The sequence below is a fragment of the Atractosteus spatula genome, chromosome 28 (assembly GCF_055471065.1).
Source record: "Atractosteus spatula isolate fAtrSpa1 chromosome 28, fAtrSpa1.hap1, whole genome shotgun sequence".
NCBI lineage: Eukaryota > Metazoa > Chordata > Actinopteri > Semionotiformes > Lepisosteidae > Atractosteus > Atractosteus spatula.
The window spans coordinates 2,225,971-2,246,681 of NC_142733.1; the positions used below are offsets into that span (position 1 = coordinate 2,225,971).

The 20,711-nt window shown below is 49.7% G+C and overlaps 2 protein-coding genes across 3 annotated transcripts; one reads left to right on the top strand and one right to left on the bottom strand.

Moving 5' to 3' along the window:
• The first annotated feature begins 1,084 nt into the window (after positions 1–1,084).
• Positions 1,085–8,000, top strand: ubxn6 (UBX domain protein 6). The gene is made up of 11 exons (XM_088907893.1): positions 1,085–1,243; positions 1,783–1,937; positions 2,406–2,473; positions 2,681–2,809; positions 2,946–3,043; positions 3,423–3,498; positions 3,594–3,678; positions 3,769–3,988; positions 4,096–4,226; positions 4,664–4,809; positions 5,077–8,000. The coding sequence occupies exons 1-11, from the start codon at positions 1,164–1,166 to the stop codon at positions 5,200–5,202; spliced, it is 1,314 nt and encodes a 437-aa protein (XP_088764019.1). The 5' UTR covers positions 1,085–1,163; the 3' UTR covers positions 5,203–8,000.
• An 849-nt stretch (positions 8,001–8,849) lies between these two features.
• Positions 8,850–19,387, bottom strand: chaf1a (chromatin assembly factor 1, subunit A (p150)). 2 transcript variants are annotated; one of them, XM_088907634.1, is made up of 16 exons: positions 19,097–19,387; positions 17,570–17,620; positions 16,659–17,377; positions 16,173–16,220; positions 15,705–15,925; positions 15,513–15,573; positions 15,250–15,318; positions 14,737–14,957; positions 14,443–14,611; positions 12,640–12,720; positions 11,787–11,885; positions 11,365–11,620; positions 11,131–11,275; positions 10,729–11,050; positions 10,301–10,388; positions 8,850–9,220 (listed from the first exon to the last, which is right to left on the bottom strand). In XM_088907634.1, exons 1-16 carry the CDS (start codon positions 19,155–19,157, stop codon positions 9,123–9,125), a joined length of 2,709 nt encoding a protein of 902 aa, XP_088763760.1. In that variant the 5' UTR covers positions 19,158–19,387; the 3' UTR covers positions 8,850–9,122. The 2 variants fall into 2 exon arrangements, with proteins under 2 accessions (XP_088763760.1, XP_088763759.1); XM_088907633.1 differs by having other exon boundaries at positions 16,173–16,229.
• Between the last annotated feature and the right edge of the window lie 1,324 nt (positions 19,388–20,711).

Below are 20,711 nucleotides of genomic sequence, written 5' to 3' on the forward strand. Positions count from 1 at the left end.
AGCTGGCCAGAGTTTGTCTCCCTAACATGAGAGCTGTGTTACACTATAAAAAAAATAAATCTTGGTTGCATAGAAGGCACACTCTCTGCAGCTGCAGAGATTTTCTTCACAGGAATAAAAAAGTGCTTTTTTTAGTTTTATGTCACATAAGTGATTTTTTTTTCACTGACCTCTTTTCATCAATTTCCCTACGGGATCAATAAAGTCTTATCTATCTATCTTGTCATTTCCTGCAGCTGAATTGTTATTCTATGGATATATCTCACTCATCATTGAGTGATTCCTCTGTTTTACGAAGCATTCCTTTAATATCTGGGTATTTGTTACTTCTTTAACACAAAACAACAATTCAGATGATAAGATGTTGAATATTTGAGAGTAGGATTAAAAGTTATTTGAGAATGTGATTCTAATGAAGTATTGATGTCAGAAATGCAATAAGAAATAAGACTGTAAAGGCTTGTGGGTTCAGTGGTGTATTTCTGCAGGAGTGAATGCAGTGCTGCAGTGTCTATATTCACCCACAACTGAAGTGCAGCGCCATGTAGGGAGTCATGAGCCAGCAGCCCCTGCACAGCATCAATCAAACATCAACAGCTTCACCAACTGAAAGACATTAGAGAAGCCAGATTCCTCAGATCCAGGGTGGAATTTATCCAGAGCCCTAGGGCTAGCATCCCAACTCTTACAGTCTTGGAATCTTTTAACGATCAGGCAGACAAAGCATCAATCTGAACATCTCATCCAAAGAACGGCATTATCGGTCACAGTGTCACAAGTCACTGTACTGGGACATTGGTTTGGTACTCTAAACCAGAGGGAGAGGCGCCACCTACTGGTCCAAAAGACCAATTACAGCTGAATTCTGTTTTTCTTAATACCTTCCCACCCCTAAACTGACCAGGGTTAGTCTATCGGTACCCATGATTTTTTATTATAGAGCAAAGGGATGAAATTGTGTTCATTCGCTCGCCCTCCAGTTGCAATGACACCGCCACACAGATTGAGGGCGCTATGCCTAACCTCTTCACCTGCTTCCGGAATCTCGACCCTTCTCTTCACTGTGGCGTGTGATGTCACACCTGGCGCACTTCCTGGAGCTGGAGTTGGATGTAAACATTGCAGGATTAACTGAACCTTTTCTCCAGTGTGTGCCGGCAAACATGAAGAAATTTTTTGAAGATATCAAGAAGGACATCAAGTTCAAGTCGGCTGGTCCCGGGCAGAAGTTGACGGGCGAAAGGTAAACGCCCAACCCATATGCGGGACAGCAACAGGCTGCGGGCGGGCAGGGTGAGAGGGCTTGGGCGCCGAGTGTGGCCCGCAGCCCTGGCAGAGTTTACAGCTCGGCTAGGAGTGGTATACTGACCGAGTCCCGTCCAGCCCAGGCCTCCACCCTCTGCGGAGGCCGTGTAGAATGAAATAGACTTGATTGTATTTCTGTTTCCTTGTAACACTATAAAGGTTGTACTTGAAGAATTAATACAGACGAATAAAATGGCTTATTGCACATCTGAAGTTATTTACAGATGCGGAATGAATAGTTCTGAAGCGAAGGTGACGGATGCGCAGTCTCAGCCGTGTTGTGTGAGCAGAAATAGAGCTGTGTGCGGTAATAGGTCAGTCACTGTACCCAGTGACCCCCAGGGCGGCTTACAGAGTGAAGCAGCAGTCGACAATGTTGACGATATCGTACAGAGGCAGCACACCGCGCGTAGGGCGTGTTAGTACCCGGGTAGAGCGGTGTGAGTTCTCAGTATCCCTGTGCCCCTCTCCCCGCAGCCAAAAGTGCCCCCCAGTGAAGACTAGCACCCCCTGCAAGCCGCGGCAGAGCCCCACGGAAGGAGCGCAGAAGGCGGGGGCCGCGGCGCTGGCCAGGGTGGAGCAGGAGCACCGCCCCCGACCTCTGACCTCGCAGGACGCTATCCGCTCCCAAGGTGAGTGCAGGCTCACCCTGCTGCCCCCAGCACACTCTGTCCTGTCACCCTACTGCCCCCCAGCATGCTCTGTCCTGTCACCCTGCTGCCCCCAGCATGCCCTGTCCTGTCACCCTACTGCCCCCCAGCATGCTCTGTCCTGTCACCCTGCTGCCCCCAGCACGCTCTGTCCTGTCACCTTGCTGCCCCCAGCACGCTCTGTCCTGTCACCCTACTGCCCCAGCACGCTCTGTCCTGTCACCCTACTGCCCCCCAGCACGCTCTGTCCTGTCACCCTACTGCTCCAGCACGCTCTGTCCTGTCACCCTGCTGCCCCTAGCACGCACTGTCCTGTCACCCTGCTGCCCCTAGCACGCACTGTCCTGTCACCCTGCTGCCCCTAGCACACTGTTCTGTTAACATAGATTGTTAAAAAAGAACAAGAGTGGCACAACTCTCCTAATCATCGCTCTCCCCTCTTTCGGTCAGTGAAGAAAGAGCTTTTGGCAGAAGCAGCAGCTACAGCAGCAGTTGGGCAACCAGCAGAAAGCAGCGAGGTAACGACTGACTGACAGCCCGACACAACAGCTCGAGCTCTTGCTGTGGGGGAGTGGAAGTCTATGAGGCTTGAGGGAAGGGACAGACATTTAAAGTTAATTGTGTTGTTTCTGTTTCTGAGCTTGAGGATATGTTGTTTTTGGGTTTTAATCAGAAGAATAAGCTCTCTGGGTCAAAAACTTATCTCTCTTGTCTCCTCTGCCCAGGGCTCCAAGGTGCCAGTTAAGGAGGCAGCCTGTTTCTCAGTGTCCGGAGTGTATTTCACCTGCCCTCTAACCGGAGCCACCTTAACAAAAAGTGAGAGGGAAGTGCACATCAAAGAAGCTATACTGATGGTATGCCACCTTCCCATGTTGCTAATCCAATGACAGCCTGTCACAGTGATACACACCCAACAACTAAGTGATACAATAAACACAAAATAATTATTTTCCTCTTGTTGTTGCACCTCTCCTTCTGTCTCTCTCTCAGCGGTTTGCAGAGGACCCCCTGGAGGCCTCCGTCATGATGATCCACACGTTCAACAAGGACAGGGAGAAACTGAAGGCTGGGATCGACATCATCAGCAAGTGAGAGGGGGCGTGGCTGTAGTGGGCAGAACTCTGGGCTGCAGGTCCGAGGACTGTGGGTTCATACCCCAAGTGGGACAACTACTGTTGTGCCAGTAAGCAAGGCACTTACCTCAGATTGGTCCAGTAAATACCCTGCTGTACGAGAGAGTCTCCAGGTTGTCAATGTCAATTTCTTCTCAGCTAACTTAGTTGCTAAAATATAGGATCAAAACACACCAGGAGTTAGAGGACGGCTGTATGTGAGCAAGAGGTTGAAGGAGGAAGAGAAGGGGGGCATGGGAAAGCACAAGAGAGGACTATCTAGCAAGAACTGAGAGGAAGGCCTGGGAAGCATTGTACCTGTTGCTCCAGTTTTAACCAGGTCTCTCCTGTTCAGGTACATTGACAACATCTGTAACAACCCCTCGGAGGAGAAATACCGCAAGATCAAACTGCAGAATAAGGTCTTCCAGGTGAGGTGGCAATCTGGGGTTCAGGGGTCACCTGTCTCACATAGGTCTTGTCTGAGCTAATCGGTCCCCATCTCTTTCCCCCTCACTCTCTCCAGGAGAAGGTGAAGTGTATCGAGGGGTCCCGGGAGTTTCTCCAGGCTGTGGGGTTCAAGAGCCAGGTTTTGGCAGTCGATGGGCAAGGTGACCTGTGTGAGAGGAGTGGGACTTAGTGCCTGTGCCATGCGTCCCGGCGCGCAGCGATGTACTCAGCTCTTTCCCCTCCTCTCTCAGACAACAGCGAGGAGTTCCTGGTGCTGCCAGAGGAGGCGCTCGCCCAGCTGGAGGAGCTGAGAGCAAGCCGAGCGCGGCTGCAGGCAGGGGAACCAGTCAGAGCAAAGCTCGACCGCCAGCTCCAGGTCTACCGGCCCTCCCCCCACGCCACACGCTTCGAGCTGCCCCCCGATTTCTACAACCTCACTGCGGAGGAGCTGAAGAGGGAACAGCAGCTCAGGTACATGGAGGGGGCGAGTAAACCAGCTCAGTGTGTCAGGAGAGGCACTGTCTCTCAGTGCAGCCATCTCTACCGCTGTGTGCTGTGATGGTGCGTCTGTTCACTAGGAGCGAGACGGTGGAGAGGAACGCTCAGCTGCGCACCAAGGCGATGAGGGAGCGGGACGAGCAGCGTGAAAGGAAGAAGTACAACTACACCCTGTTGAGAGTCAGGCTACCCGACGGTAACCTGCTGCAAGGTGGGGCTTCTGTCACTGTCTTATTGGACCTGTTGCCCGTCATGTTTTTAACCCAGTAATACTAACTTTATTATTAACGAGTGCAGCCTTATAAGGAGTAGATTCTGCATCTATACTTGACATTTTGTTCCTGCTATGGAGGTGTATGCTAGTCACATTCACACAGGTGAAGCAGCTCCCATCAGAAGTCATTCTCGTATTCTTATCAGTCTCGAGTTACTTATTAAACCCTGTTACTGTTTCTGTTATGAGGTGTGACATTCAATTCTTTTTTCAGCATGGAATAAACCTATTACTTGTTCCTTTGCAGCCTACGCATGCTGACGCAGCTACCCACCTAAGTAACCATACATTTTGTGAATACAGAACAGAAGACAACGGAACATTGCGAACATTAGCCATGTTCATTAAGTGCTATTAATGTGTATGTCCCACAGGCACATTCTATGCACGGGACAAGGTGCCAGCACTGTACGAGTTTGTGCGAGGGGCGCTAATCAATGACTGGCAGCCCTTTGAGCTGATTGCCCCAGGGGGGCAGAAACTGAAGGAAGAGGAGCTTGCCTTGAATGAGTGCAATCTGGTGAGACATTACACCTGCCCTTCCCCATACCATCATTCCAATCTAGCACAATCCATCACAACAGGACAGCAAGTCCTCTAAAACACAACCTATGATACACTCAGTTCTGTTTCCTCTGATCTCTCCGTAGTTTAGTGTTCAGTTAAAGTGCCCACACCTAGATGGTCTCTAAGTGTTATTTTCCCTTTTTCCCTTATCTGCATATCCAATCTGTTGCTAATGCTTCCCATCTCTCATCCATCTTTCTCTTTCCACTGCTCTTTCTAGGCTCCAGCTGCACTGCTGACTTTCTCCTGGGATGGTGCTGTCCTGGCCGATATCCAGGCATCTGGCACACAGACTCACAGCATCCTGAAGCCAGAGCTGTTGGAAAACATCAAGACCCTCACTTGAGCTGGTTCTGCACTGCTACCTTCTCCCTCCTCCCTCCGTCTTCTCTCTCTCTTCCCAGCCCTTCTCCACCCTCGCCATCTTCCTGCCGTTACCTGCCGTCCCCAGTCCTGCCCCTGCTCTCCCAGTTAAAGGCTGCAGAGTCTCATCAGACAATAAACGGGAAGGGTCAAGCAAAAAGAACAAAAATACAACAGTGTTTGTTTCCAAACAGCGTCTTGAATGTTACACATGCTGGATGCCAGTGATGGTTTCGAAGACACTAATTTTACGGAGGACGGAGCTCAGCCATGCCTGTGGAGGGTTGATACTCCTGTGAGAGACTAATTCCACTTCACCAGGACTGGAAGACAATGACTGACCCAGCCCAGAGACCCCTGGCGCTGGAGAGCCACCGTCCACCAGGGAGGAAGAGTCCACCTGAAATCAAGTTTCTTTCACTCCCAGCCACTTCAGGTTGGGTACCAGTTTGAGTCAGGAGAAACCGACGGAAAATACTTTAAAAGGCTCTTGTTCGCGTCTCAACTAAGAATAAGTTAACTCAAACTAAATTTGTGTTTTAAGGATGTACAGTAGAACTTGTTGGAATCTGGCTCTCCAGAAACTGGTCTGCAGTCACAAGTTAGTCTCTTTAAAAATAAGTATTACAGAGTATTTAGAGCATGAGAAAGATACAGTTGAAGGTATATTTATGAATTTGACATTTTTAATGTTCCGTTTTGTGCAGAGCTTGGCTATGCTGTATTCTTGTACAACACTGACAGCCCCACTGCTGCTCCTTAGACGAGTTTTTCAGATTTGCACTGGGATGGGAAGGTGTTTTTGATAAAGATCAGTAGACTCTTCTAATAAAACTGGTTTATGCACTTAATTTTTCTAAGGATGCCTCCCAGACTGAAGCTGCACAGCCCTGCACCCAAGGAACAGTGGAGACCCACTTGGCTTCACTGCTCCAGGTAGCTGCTGTCAGTGTGGGTGTGCTCAGTCTCAGAGTGCTCTCGGGAGTGAAAAATAAGTAGGCAGTCTAGAAAGTGGAAAGCATAGATCTTGTGACATTAGGAGCATTATAAACTTCATATGGACCAAGATAAAAAGAGTTTAAGACATGAAAATGTTGATTTTCTAAAACCAGATGCCAGATGGAGAGACTTATTTCTTCTTCTAGATGCCCACCGAGGTGTAGCAGCTCCTCAGGCTGTTCGCCATTATTCTCCATCTGAAACACTACTCTGCTTATCAAATGCATCTCAACACCAATGCTCCTTACCTGTTGAGAGCAGTCAGTGTCCCAAGAAGAGCAGACTGCCAAGGACAGGAGACTATAACCAGACTGATTTACTGTGCTAAGTGTAGTAACCTATGCTGTAACAAAACTGAAGTGTCTTTTGAGTTCAGACTTTCCTTCCAAACAGCATTTCCCAACCCCTCTATTACTGTGATGAAACCTTCATTTGACAACATCGAATGTGATGATTTTACAAATGTAGCAGGAATTTTCACAGCTCTCAGACAGAAGAACATTTACTTCCTCCAGAAGTCCAGGGCTTTTTTTAGCGCAATATCAGACAACTTGAGCCTGGTGCTTGAATGTGTTGTTGAATCAGTTAGAACTGCAAGAACAATATCTTTAATAACCAGAGAACAGAACATGTACTACACTGCCATTTCATAATACATAGCCCATTTCTTCTGTTCTAATTATTGATGTTGTTCAGTAATTATAATTGTTCACTCTGAGAATGGCTGTACTCAGTTGTACTTTACACAGATAAACAATTTTATCTCTCTGAAAAGTCACAATACCGGATTTACACTATTCTTGTACACTTTTAAAACCCCATCATGTCTCAAAGTGGTCCGTTGTTTACAAGTGGAAGGTGTGGTGCAGCCCTGCCTGTTCTCAGCCATGATTCTCCTAGCGACAAGTTCAGACATCACAACTGCCCAGTCCAGAGCTGGACTGTAAACCACATCCAGAATCTCACCAGGAGAGAACTGTATGCTTCAAACACCAAACTGGGCTGAAAAGACACCAAAGGGCTATAAACATGAATTCACAAAGGTTTGTGTATTTTTAAGGTCTGGATAAAACAGTTTTAATATTATAGTTTGTTAGAAGGTAAACAACCAAATCACCTCATTTTTGCACTCTCGAGTTTGACGACATTTCAGAAATTGAGCAGAGCTATAGTCAGTCCTGAGTGCAGGCAGGAGCAGCCTTCCTCCTCGCACACAGCGGGACACCAGGTCTCCAGGCTCACAGACAGCCTGCACCGTGCCTCTCAACACTTCTGCTGGCCGGCTCCCCAGCATCAAGCCAGTTTTCACCCTGGCTGAACTTAACACTGAACCAAAAACTGCTTAATCATTTTTTTACTTTGTTTTCAGGAAATAATACAGCTGAAGAAGGTAGCTACTAAACTTCACAAATCTGAGATTTAAAGAAAAGTACAAATGAGGAAAATGGGTACAGCTCCAAAAAAGAGTTCATACATACAAATCCAGAGGAGAGGGGAACCCTGCACTAGATACTACTGTTGCAAAAGGTTATAGTTCCTTAGGCTGGAGAAAGTTAACACCTTTTTGGGGGGTTAAAGGGATTATTAGGCATGTTTTCCTAACTGTGCAGGTTGCTTATTAAAGGGGAGATGTAAACATTTTAAGTAACAAAGATTAATTAGATGTAAAACAGCTTTGTCTCAGTATACTATGTAAAGCTCAGCACATGTCTGGTTAGAAACTTTAAGTCCTTTTGCATTTTCTGAGCATCTAAAGTAATAAAGTGTGCAAGTAAAATATCATTCCTGGTGTCTAACCTCAAAACTCTGGAACTGATCCATAGTCAAAGTGGGCAGTCTAGAGATTTCCACTAATTCTCAGTATCACTAAATATAAACCAGCCCACAACGTATAGATAACTGCAGTTCACGTTTATGGTTCAGGATTTTGAGTACAAGCCCCCTCAATAATACCACTAGAGAGTGATCGCTTCCAGTCCACTGCACTGCAGTATTGTGTTACACCCAGTTGCTTCATTCCACTGCTGGTCAGCAGGAAATATCTGGCTGTGGCAGCACAGCCATATCTCAGCACAGCAGGAGTGTGAAGCCAATAGGTTTTGTTTTGTGTCCAGCAGTCTTATTTTAAACCATGACAACTTTTTAATTGGATCCAGATAGAGGCTTTTGTTGCCGTCCCCCGTCTCTGTGTGAGAAAGTGCTTTAGTCAGCTCCTTAATTACACAACTACCAGCAAAACCAGCTTAATGCACACTGTTTTGTAATAGTTAAACTATAACAAACAAGAGTGGTGTTCCATTTTTCCTAGCCTCCTACAAACCTTAGAGGAGTACAGTTCTTCACCCTGACCTAAATCAAAATCAAGAACAACCCTTTCACAAACTGCAGAATCATGAATTACTGTCTGCACACAGCATGGGCTGGTGTTTTTAAATAATGCTTTATTAAAGACTTTATCTACACTTGGAAATTGCTCAATCAACTGGGACCTCTGGTCAGGAGATTAAAAAAATATATTTTTCCTGTTCACCTACAAACATTAATAAAATCTAGGGGGAAAACAATTTTCACTGATCCCCCTTCTTCACTTAGCAGCCTGAAAAACAAATCAGTCTCTGGAGTAGGGGGACATCCTGCATTGTGAATGAAGAGGCAGAAGGAGGGGTGGGACTGTAACTACAGGACCAGGGAGACAAGGTGTATGAAAGTGCGATACATTTCATTTCTTAGTTATTTTTTAATAAAGAAAACCAGTTCAAGTATTCTTGGGAAACAAATAGAACACATATATGTGTACATTGACGAAGACATTAAAAGAATCAATAAAAAAAGCCAACAATGTACTACACCAGTGATCGTGGTGGAGTGTCAGCCTAGCAGTGACCTCCCCTGACAGAAGGTAGGTCAGGCACTGGAGGGGGTAGCAGCAGCTGCAGGGAGGTCAGAGGTCGTGACCTCCATGTGTTCCGTACTCTCCTGCTGAGCACCATCTCCTACTGAACCTGCAGGAGGTGACAAGGGCAGTTACCTTCCCGAACAATCCTACCAGAACCCCCCCAGACAGAAGAACCTGTCTCATCAGAATATTGACCCTTCTCATATTAAAAAATTTAAGGCAGTTCATTTGGACAAAGTACTGATAAGGGGTCGAATGCTACAACTGGGGCGATGTGATCAATCACGTAATCCCAACTGGGAAGATAGAGTACGAAAGAGAACTGTACCAGGACCACTGCTCTTCCTAACTGATATCAGTGATTTACATTCTGGTACAGTTAAGAAACTAGTCAAGTTTGCAGATCATGCCGATCATGCCGAAGAAGAGTCAGCAAAAACCGAAGCAGCAAAAAATTCAAAAAGACTTAGAATTCAAGACTGGGCAAACACCTGGCAGATGTTTGATTTAGGCAAATACAGAATTTAATACAGGCAGCAAAATCTGTAAATATAAAATTATAAACACTGAGCCTGAATAGGCTGTTTTTCAAAAAGACCTAGATGCAGATTTGTGTGAAGTAGGAAAATTGGTTTAAATAATCGACAAGCTAGAGAAACTGAAGCTTTTTAGTTGTAAAAAGACAACTATGAGGGGGATCCGATTCAAGTATTCAGAATCCTTCAAGGTATATTGTATGCAAAGTCAATCCAGTAGCCTTCTTGTGTTTCAAGTGAAACACAAACCAGGTCACAGGTGAAAAACGGAGGGAACCATTTTAAAAAGAACAGAAGCCACTTTTTTGTTACCCAAAGGGTTGTGACTGAGGAACAGGCTAACCTTAACACAATCAAGGAGCTATCCTGGCTCTTTTTAATAAAAACAGCTGGAAGAGATTGTCAGATCAATCGCTACTATATTAACATTAACTAGAAAATGGAATACATGGGACCTCATCACACTTGTAAATATTCTTATGTTCTCATTATTAAATTAACGCTGTAGATTAAATCATTTTAAAAAGTTCAAACTTCATCTATACATGACTGATTCAACTAATGGGTTCATTTTTGACATCTCGCCTGGCAGGAGAAGGAAGTGCGCGAGTGCTCTGCCCAGCGCGCTGTAATCGATCACCCCTGCGCACCTGTGCGAGTCTCCATGATAACGCAGTCCGCATCATCCTCGTCTTCCTCCGTGTCGGCCTGGAACCCATCCGTCTCCATTGCCTCCCCCTGAGGGAGACAGGGAGAAGCAGGTGGTCATGCAGGCTAGACCTTACTGAAACTGGCTTCAAGAGTGCAGACTAAACATCTGAACAGCAGCTACTCGGCACAACAAGATCAGCAGTATGTGGTGTGCATCCTGCAAGCTGTATAGTTTATAAATACTACAAAGTACTATAAAACTATATAGCACACACACACACACACACACACACACACACACACACACACACACAACACACACAACACACAACACAAAGCCCAACAAGGAGGTTATTAGGAGTAAGTTATTAACTCCAGACACTGCAGTAGGGGCCTGGATCAACAATGTCAAGACTACGAGACCCACCTGCTCTGCATCTCCACACCTCTTCATGAACCTGGTGATGGACATGCTGCCGGCACTTTTCCGCTTGGCGGAGGAGGATCCGAGTGGGGGTGCAGTGGGCAGCGGGGTTGGGGGGGAGACGCTGGGTATGCTGGGTGTCCCAGGGCTCTCCTCTCGGGTGCTGTGTGGCCCCTGGGTGAGGTAGCTCCACTGACAGGGCACTGGCAGGCCCTCCTGACCGAAGCGCTGTAGCACTTCCTGGTGGACGTACCAGCAGCAGCGGCGCCAGGCCGGTCGCTTCTCATACACTGCATTCTCTGAAATAATCCGCTTCAGACGGTACCTGGGGGGGGGGGGGAAAGCGAGCTGAGCCAGGGAGAGAGCGGGCACGATAAAACAACTCCCCGCGGGTAGGGTGTCTACCTGGTGGGCACGCCGCTGTCATCTCCCGGCTCTGGACTGGGGGGCTGCGGCGGGGGTCTGCGCCGGCAGCACTCCTGAAACTCCATGATGATGACTTTACTGCCGTGCGTGTTCCCATGCAGCAGGGGCAGGAGCTGGGAGAGGACTGGAGAGAGGGAGAGGGCAGCGGTCAGCAGGGAGCAGAGCAAGGGCACTCGGACTTGTGGCTGCAACGCTGCACCAGAAGGCGCTCACTCTGCTCGTCCCGCCGCTCCCGAGCGCTGCTCTCGGGGCTGCCCGCCTCGTCGCCGGGCGGCACGTCCAACAGGCAGACGGCATGCAGTCGCAGCATCCTGGTCTCTGGCCTGTCGGGCTCCCCCTGCGCCTCCCACACACACCCCAGCACCACCGGCTCCAGCACGTGGAATTTCTTCCCCTTGGACATGAGCTCATCCCACTCCCGGGCCTTCAGCCGCTGCCGCACCTTCTGGTTCTCCGGGTCCGCTCGCTCCTGGAGGACGGAAGTCAGGAAAGAGCAGCGGACATGAGGAAGGGAGAGTGGAGAATAAGAGGCAGAGGGGATAAGGAACAACCAACGGCCCTCAGATCTGGGCTTAACTCTCCGAGCTGAGCGGCACCAGTTCAGTCTGCAGGACACTGGAATGAGCTGCCCGTACCTCCTCCTCAGATGCTCCCTCCCCCTCGGACAGGTAACCATGGGGGACGAAGAATCCATCGTCATCATCGTCTTCGTCACCACCCTCCTCTTCCTCATCCTGCCAGTACAGACAGACAACAAATCATGAGTTTCCCTGGACAGCTGTGCTGGACAGTATCCCTGTGACCCATTCATTAGGATAAGAGCTTTACAAAGGTAATGGTTATAAAGGGGAACTGCAGTGCCTGTTTCTCAGACCACTTATTAAATTGCATTAACAATCAATTCATTGATGGGATAGAAAAATTTACATATTTTGAATTAAGCACAATATTGTGAACATTTTGTGAAAGTACTGTAAAACACCACGTTGTCACAAACCCCTGGTCTCGCGTTCTCACGAATTACGATGTGATGCTGCCCCTCTAGCTCACTACTCAATAAATACAGGTTGTGCAGCAGAGGAAGTTTTGTCTTGTTCTGAATCGCAGAATATGGCACTGCGCACACCTGGAAATCTAGTTTATTTTATGATGTAAATTGGAGGTTTTACTGTGCACATTTTACATTTATTGTGGTTTGAAATACACTCCTCAATTTTTTCTATCCCCAAAATATAAAAATAGCATCACGGTTTACCTTCAAAGAAAATAGGAATAGGGGTTCATCGGTTGAGATTGTGCAATACAGGACAAAAGAGAGAACAGAATAAATGCGCTGCAGTAACAGAGCGTGCAAAATGGCATCTCTGGACGCTTCTTGTACAGCTGTCAGCCAGGGGGTGCTGGAAGCGTCCAGAGATGCCATTTTGCAGGTAATATTTTGAGTATAAAGAAAAGCAGTTAAACACTCCAGCCCCTCCCCATACTGACCCCCTCACTGTGGGACAGACTCTCGCCTGGCTCCTCCTCCTCCCACTCCTCATCACTGTCTACATCGTAGTCCAATAGCTCCTGGAGGCCAAGACAGAGGAAAACGCCAGATTAAAATACATTGGTGAAGTCATGACCACCTGAACCAGAGCTGTGGAAGAAGAAGCACCAGAAGAAATATTTCTAACAGAGATGCCAGGAGGCCAGCAGTCCTGCAAGGTGCTCCTCACCAACCTGGCCAACACACCCCTTCGTCCACTCACGCCTGCGGTCTCCTCTGTGCTGAGAGGGAGTTTGCACTAAATATGGATGCAAAGCTTGAGCAAACCCTGTTTCCCTGGCAGGGAGCAGTCATGTGTTACACAGTTACTGGTCCTGCAGGGCTATAGAAACTGAGGTCAAAGCTCTGAACACACTCACCAGCACTGCTGCTGGACCAAAGACAGGAGCTCATAAAACTGCAGAGAGCAACACTTTCTAATGCAATAAGGAAAACCAACACCATGCTGACAGGAAATTGTACAAGAAAGCTCTAGACCTGATCCGGTAAAAACACCAATTATGACTAAAAGCTTCTGTTACACTATTTGATATTTTAGTTACATTTCACTACATTACAAACTTTTTACAAGCCATTAAACAATATTAAACAAACATGGACTCCCAGAGTTTGTTTAAATAGAAGCCCATATACCCAACACCTTTACCATCAATGCAAATGCCTAAACATATACTTACTGTAAAAAGCTCCAGAAGAAGCAGCTTTTTTTTAGTACACTCATACCTCTTTTTACAAACGAACTTATAATAATCTGATACTACAAAGCACGTGAAATGTTACCCACATTTGGAATAACAAATTCCGAAAAATACGAAGAAGCAATACAAAGCAAATCTGTGGTTTAGACTGTCATGGACCCTAAAGGTGTGAGGAAAAAGAAAATTGTGAAGTGTGTGTGTGATTACACAAAAAGCAAATGAAGTGGTTACTGTATAGTAAAGTACTTTGGTATGATTAATTATGTCTAACTATGTAAGTAGTGTTTCTTTAATAGTAAAAACAAACAAAAGTATAAATGTTATTACAGTTTCTTTTGTCATCTTTGTCAACTTTTCACAATACAAAAGGGTTCTACATTTGTAAAAAGGGGTATAGGTGCAGAGATGCCCATTCTTGACCTGGAGTTACCTGACAACTTAACAACACAGCTTACAGTCACGATCTGACCCATTCAACACTTTAAAAATTAAACATTTCTGCCCTTTCACAAAAACTGAAAGTTGGCCCAGAATGCAGTATCACATGCGAAAGAACTTCTCCAACACATCATGCACATCAGAACCTCTTACCCTGGTGTCAACGCCTGGCAGATTCTGAGGTATGATGTTCATCCTTTCCTGCCCAGGAGTTTTCCTACATGATGAGCTCTGCAGTGAGACGATCAGCTCGGCACACCCGCACCAAAGACCAGTACACCTGCACCACGTACCCGCAATGCGTGAGGAGCTTCTTACAACCCCACACAGGCACTGCGACCTGAATGCACCCCAGTTCTCATTCCCTTCGATTTACATGAATCACAAAAATGACTGAGAGAGAATCTTCATTGCCGTTATAAACCACCACGCAGGGAAACAGATCAGACTCCCAGTACACTGCAGTCTGGTCCTCTCCCTACTTCCCCAGCAGCAGCTCTGAGGAATTCACCTGGAGCAGTCTGCGATGTGGAGGGACTCTGACCCATTTCAGCACCACACAACATGAAGAACAGAATTGCCTGGCGGTGGCGAGGGCTGCCTGACCTTGTCCTGCTGCAGGGGGCAGCGAGGGGAGATGAGCCGGCTCCTCTTGCTCCAGGTGCCCCAGTATGCCGGCCGGTAGTTCTCGTGGAACTGCAGCAGCTTCATGCGGCTCCACTGCCGCCGGTCAGGCACGCCGTCCGGCTTGGGACCCTCCACCACCAGCACACAGCTGGCGCCGGGAAAGCAAACGGCACTGGTCAGTCCCTCCCCTGGCATTCACACGAGCGCAGGCCTCAGTCTCGATCTGCTTCAGCCTCACATTCAACCCCACCCCGCCACCCCTCCCTCTCCCACCTGTTCACATCCTCTGTGGGCCTGGGCCAGGTCGGGCCACTCCTGCGGTGCTTGCAGCTCAGCCAGTGCCTCCGGCAGTCCAGACTGTGGTCCGGCTCAGCCAGGTACCGGTCCAGCTGTTCCAGAGCCTCCTCTTCACACTGAACCCGACTCAGTGGCGCCAGAACCATGTTCTCCTTGATCTCAAAGGGCGCAAACTTTCCGCAAGCAGCAGCCAGAGTCTAGGGGAGAGGGACAGGACGGGCAGGTCAGAGGCCTGAGCAGCTCCAGCCCACAGCAGCTGCAGGGCTCTTGCATAGGAGGTGTAATGAACTGGAAAAGCAAATAGCTAATATTTTCACCTCCAAGCTATGGAAGTGCTTTATGAAACAGTGTAAAGATGAGCTACCTATGTGAAAAGCACCTTTCAGTACTCCAGCTTTTGCCATTTTTTATTACCCAAACTGAACAGTGTCTTCAGATGCAGGTCCTGACAGGTGCTTTATGAATAAAAGCAATCATCTGCACTCCTACCTTTGGCGCCTGAAGGGTCTTGGGTTTCTGTAGGAACCGGGTGATCTCCCCTTTCTCTGCTTTGATCCGCTGAAGGGGGGGGGGGGGGAGAGAACAAAATGAGTGCTTGGTCAAAGCAGTTGACTGGGGGGGACCAGCACCCCAACAATGAGGACAAGGATAAATGAGCCCCTGCTCTCCCTGTGGGCCAGACAACAGCCAAACATGCAGCAAGATATAGGGAGAAACGTGCATGACGAGCCGGGGAGTGAAATAACACTCACATCCTTCTCTTCTTTCATCCGTTTCTCCTCCTCTTTTTTCCTTTTCTCTTCCAGTTTGGCTCTTGAAAAGAAACAAAGTCAGAAGAAGGTTAAGAGGCTCCCCGGCCCTGAGCAGACGGCGGTACCGTCTTGGTGTTCGACCTCGGCGCCGAGACGGCTCGCCGGGCCGGACCGGGACCGAGAGACACTCACTCCAGCTTCACCTTCCGCTGCTCCTCCTTGGCCCGCAGCTTCTCCACCTTCTCTTTCTCTTCCTTCTCCTTCTTCTCCCGCTTGTCCCGCTCCTTCTCCTCCCTGCGCCTGCGCGCCTCCTCCTTGGCCCGCTCCCGCGCGGCCCGGGCCTCGCTGCGCTGCCGCTCCCTCTCGGCGCGCTGCTCCTCGCGCTGGCGCCGCCGCTGCTCCTGCTCCTCGCTCTGCGGAGAGGCAGGCCGTCAGGGGGTGCCCCGTGCCAGGCAAGCGCACTGCTCCAGGGGCACCGACCTTTGAGCCCCAAGCTCAGACTCGTACTGGACCGATTCAAGATGAAACATTTGCTCATGAGAAACGGAGCCCTTGTATCAACTTCCCCGTGCTGCTTCACCCCCAGAACGTCCCCGCTAGAAGGGAACCCCGAAGTGTATAACAAGTCTGGACCCAGTGTTCCCGTTTCGAGCCCATTACCTTGAGGGAGCGCCTCTTCACCTTCTTGTCTTCTGTGGCCTGGGGGGTCTTTGGTCCCTTGGCAGAGAGATGGGAGAGGTGAAGGGAAACAGTTCTCACAGAACTGTCACACTTTTCCCCCCTAAACCTCCCGCCACACAATCTGCAGAACCCTTTTCATGTTCAAGAGTCAAAATCCAAAACCATTAACCCATTTTCACGCCAGGATCTGGCACAAATTCTCAAACAAAGGACAATTTGACAGACCAGCTTTTGTGTTAAATATAAAAGAGTGGAACAGCCTGGTTTTGCAAGAATTAAATTTTCATCCAATTTTGTGTCAGGTCCTACATAATGCCCAAAGCTAAAATAATCCACAGAGCTACAAGCGCATCTGTCACACATCTGCGGTGTCCTGATTAACTGGGCTGCCTTTCGAACTCCCACACTGGAGACCTGCTCCTATCCCCACGGGCCCTGACAGCCCCCTCTCTCTCATGTACTCACAGTGCTGCCCGAGGCTTCTGCACGAAGCGGCGTGCCGCCCTTAGCCGGCTCGGGGGAGCTCTCCACGGCAGACAGCGAGCTGGAAGACGAGGGAGAGAGGAGCGACTCGTTCTCAGGGCCAGAAACGCTCTCCTCCTCCCCCTCCACCTCGGCCTCTGCCTCGGGGGCCCGAGGGTGCTCGCTGTGGTCAGGGTCCTGTGTGCAGGCTGGCTGGGAGCTGGGTGAGGCACCTTTATCAACACCAACCTCCTCTTCCTCCTCCTCAACCCCTTTCTCCACTTCTGCAACTGAGTCAATCGCCCCACCACCTGTCTGACTGTCCAAGGGGCCTGTCTCCATAGAGGCAGTGGTGCTGTGGAGCTCAGGCATGCTAGTCGAGGTAATAGAGCCCCCCGCAGGGGCAGTGTCCTGGGCCAGGGCAGGGGAGGGGGCAGTGTCTGGGGCAAGGGCAGAGTTCGAGTCCTCTGTGAGGTCGATGGTGACACAGGGCTCGGGGGGAGCAGTCACCCGCCTCGCCCGGCTCATGAAGCCATCCAGGGGCCCCCGGCCGTTGACCAGGGGGGCACTGCGGGGAGGCGCAGGCAGGGGACTACGGTCCTGCTCGTTCTCGGTGTCCGAGGCACTGCCCTCTGGGCTGGGCGGGGCAGGGGGTCCTCGTGTCCGCTTGGGCTCTCCATTCTGCTTGGGCACAGGGTTTAGGCGTTTGAAGGGCAGACGAGCTGGACAGACAAGGAGAGCAGAGTCAGGCTTTCTCGGTAACAGGGAGCTCATCAAGCACACCAGTCCATCAGCCTGGGATAAAGAGAGCAACTCTGATGATCCCTGCCCCCGAGACTCGATGCACTTGATAAACACCCTGTCCCTCTCAAAGACAGAGCACAAGGGTGGGAGACAACGAGAGACAGACTCACCCTGGACCAGCTTCTTCGCTGCAGAGCTCAACTTGGTCTTGCCCTCCATACCTGCGGACACACAGCACAGTCAGGAAAACGCCAAGAGAGTTCACTTCCTGTCTCTCCCAGCCTGCAGCTTTCATTTCTGGGCACCCAGTGGACAGCCCTGAGGGCCCCTAGGAGCACCTGTACCCAACTAAATCCCACTAGCCAGTCACAGTGCCTGGCTGGAGATGAGGGAGCAGGAGTACAAAGGGCAGCATGAAAAGGAACACTTGCAGATGGAGAGGGACAAAGCACAGAGCTCTGGAATACCTCCCAGGCAGACCAAGAGACTCTAAGAAAGAGCAAGACCCTGAACAGCACCCTTCCCCACTGAACCCGGGAGGCAGACTGGATAGCTTTATCGGCTTCACATCTGCCCAGCCGGCTCTCTGCTACATTAAAAGACGGGTGGAAAGAAATGGGACATCTGCAATAGTTTCCGAACTCGCGTTTAATGAATGGGAAAGCCGGTCATACAGGTGAAGGGCACGGCCAAGTCATCGACAGCACAATCCGCATCAAGAGATTCGGGCCCGTTTCCCTACCCGGGGGGACACGACAGAAAACATCCGGCTTCTGCAACGCTCTTCGCTGCAGGTCTGCGGGCTTTAACTGCTCTGCAAGACCCACCGCCGCCCGCGATACACAACAGCCCCGCTGCCCCGACAGCGTGCTGTTTGAGAATGTGGGCGCAGGAAATCGTTCAGTTCAGGGAAAGCGTGTAGACTCTCCCGCCTTTCAGCAGAGCCGGAGCCCCCGGAGTGCCGAGCCGCCGGGCCTTCACGCCTCCCGCAGTCGGGGAGCACGGAGATCGGGGGTGAATGAGCCCCAACAGTCCCGATGGACGGTCCGCCCCGCCGACCTGGCCGGCTCCGGGTATGATGCAGCCGGCCGGCCCGATCGCCTCCATACCTCGACTTCTCCTGTCGGGGCCGCAGCCCGCTCTTCGATATCCGGGTCCTGCTGGCGGGGTCTGTTACAGCACTTCCCCACCGCAAATACCCTTCTCTCCGGCACTCTGCAGCCCCACTGCCACTGGACAGCAATCACGGCTCCAGATAGATCACTTTTAAAAACAAAACAGCCCTCAAACGGATCTGACAACACAGCCTGTGTGGGTCTATATCTGCCAGGCAGGGCTGAAGAAGTGCTTTTAATGCTTGTTTCGGGATTAATTTTCTTTGTTTCTTCACGGCGAGTCGAGCGGTCCGCACTCCCAGCAGACACACGGACACTCCGGCTCCCGCTGCCATGCCGGCCGGCGGCCCCCGTGACCAGCGCAGGGCAGGTCCGGCTGCAGCCCGACCGAGTCAGCCCCGAGCTACAGAACCGGCGCGGGAGCCCCCGACACACTCCGTGCTTTTTAAACCGGTACCGCGTTTCTGACTGCAGGGCCGTGAAAATCCCCTCATTCTAACCTGGACCCCGACAACCCCCAACCCAGCCAGCCAGCAGAACCCCCAGGGACTCTCACAGGCCCGCGGTCCGCCCCGGGCTCACCTCTCCTCCTCGGGGTTGGCGCTAACGGCCCCTCCGAGGACAGCTCTTCCGCCGCCAGCATCGCTCCGCGACACTCGCCCGGGAGCGCGACACAACACCCCGCCGGACCGAGTGGACCAGCTCGACAGATTCAGCCCGCTCCCCCTCACAGACTGAGGTTTCGCGCTTGCAGCTAACAGTTCTTATTCAACTTCAAAATCTTCTTTCCAAAACTTTAAACTATTTTTAATTAAGCCGCTGCCCTCCCGAGCTCCCTCTCTGTCTCCCACTCTCAGAAGGCGCTAGGAGCTCGGAATTGGCGGGAGTCTCGCACTGACCCCAACAGCTTCAGCTGATTGGCCAGATGTCGGAAACTACACAAGAGGGGGCGGGGACTAGCCTATGATATCCTGAAGGCTCTCCCCACGAATACGCCCCTTCAGGGAGCTCTCGATGCTCATTGGCAAGTACTCGGTTAGTACGTCATTATTAACTATAGTTCTGTTATGTGATTGGTTCAAGGGACACTGACACAGGGACGTGACTGGCTCTGCGGAACTATCGCTCAGAGAAGAGTAGTCGGCAGGAAAGTGGTGATTTGCCAGGCGGTTAGAAAGGTACAGGAGGCTGGCCGCTGATTCGTGCGCGGACCTGTCAGGTTAAAGTGAGGTGTTGCTAGGCAACCAGAGCGGGTGCAGAATCTAGAGACAATGCTCACAGCTGGTATTGCTATCCTATCCGTCCTAAAGGATAACACAAGCACACAGACATATTCAAGAAATAAACATAGGATTGTTATAAAAAAAATCCGAATCCATGAAACTGAAGGTTGGCTGCCTGAAGTCTTCTGTGCTTAGCGTGGTTCCGCAGCCTTCCAGGAGGGGGAGACATTTCAACACAACACAGCACCACACAATATAACACAAACAACACCACAACCTGCTTCCCCAGGAGAAAACGTTTTTCTCTTTAACCTCTCTCTCTCATACAAATAAAAGAAAACACACAAACTTCCACAACATGAAAATTTTCTCTTTTTTTGCGAACTAAACAGTTCTATACACGTATAATAATGACCAGGAATGTGTTTTTCTCTACTGAAATCTGAAAAAAAAGACATCAGATCAGAGAGATATATAGGAAATAATATTGCAATGGGGTCTAAACCAATATATATTTTTTTAAATACAACAGCAAAGGAACAATAAAGGAGATTACAACAAGAGAAACGTTTGGAAAATGGCAGGAAAATGGCTGATGGGAGAAATAAAGATCATATCTTAGAATAGTACACAGAGAGTTCTCTGTACAGGGAGTACAGATAAGGGGTACATGTTCTGATTGGGGTGCTGGAATTAGCAAAGTACCCATAATTTAACAGAATAAAAGGTTTTCTCAAGGTTAATGAATTTGAGGTTTCAGAAATTCCAGTGAGTATTCCAGGAGGCTGGAGCTCCTGGGCCCAGAATCGGCCCACTGTAGTGGTCTCTCAGCTGCTGGCTGGTGGCAGCCTAGATGCATTCTGGGATGAGAAGCACAATGGCCTCACCCAGCCCAGATCAATGGTCAGTACTGTTGTACTGCCCAGAGGCAGCTGCTGCAGTCTGGAGGTCAGGCTGCCTTGCCTGTCCTCAGC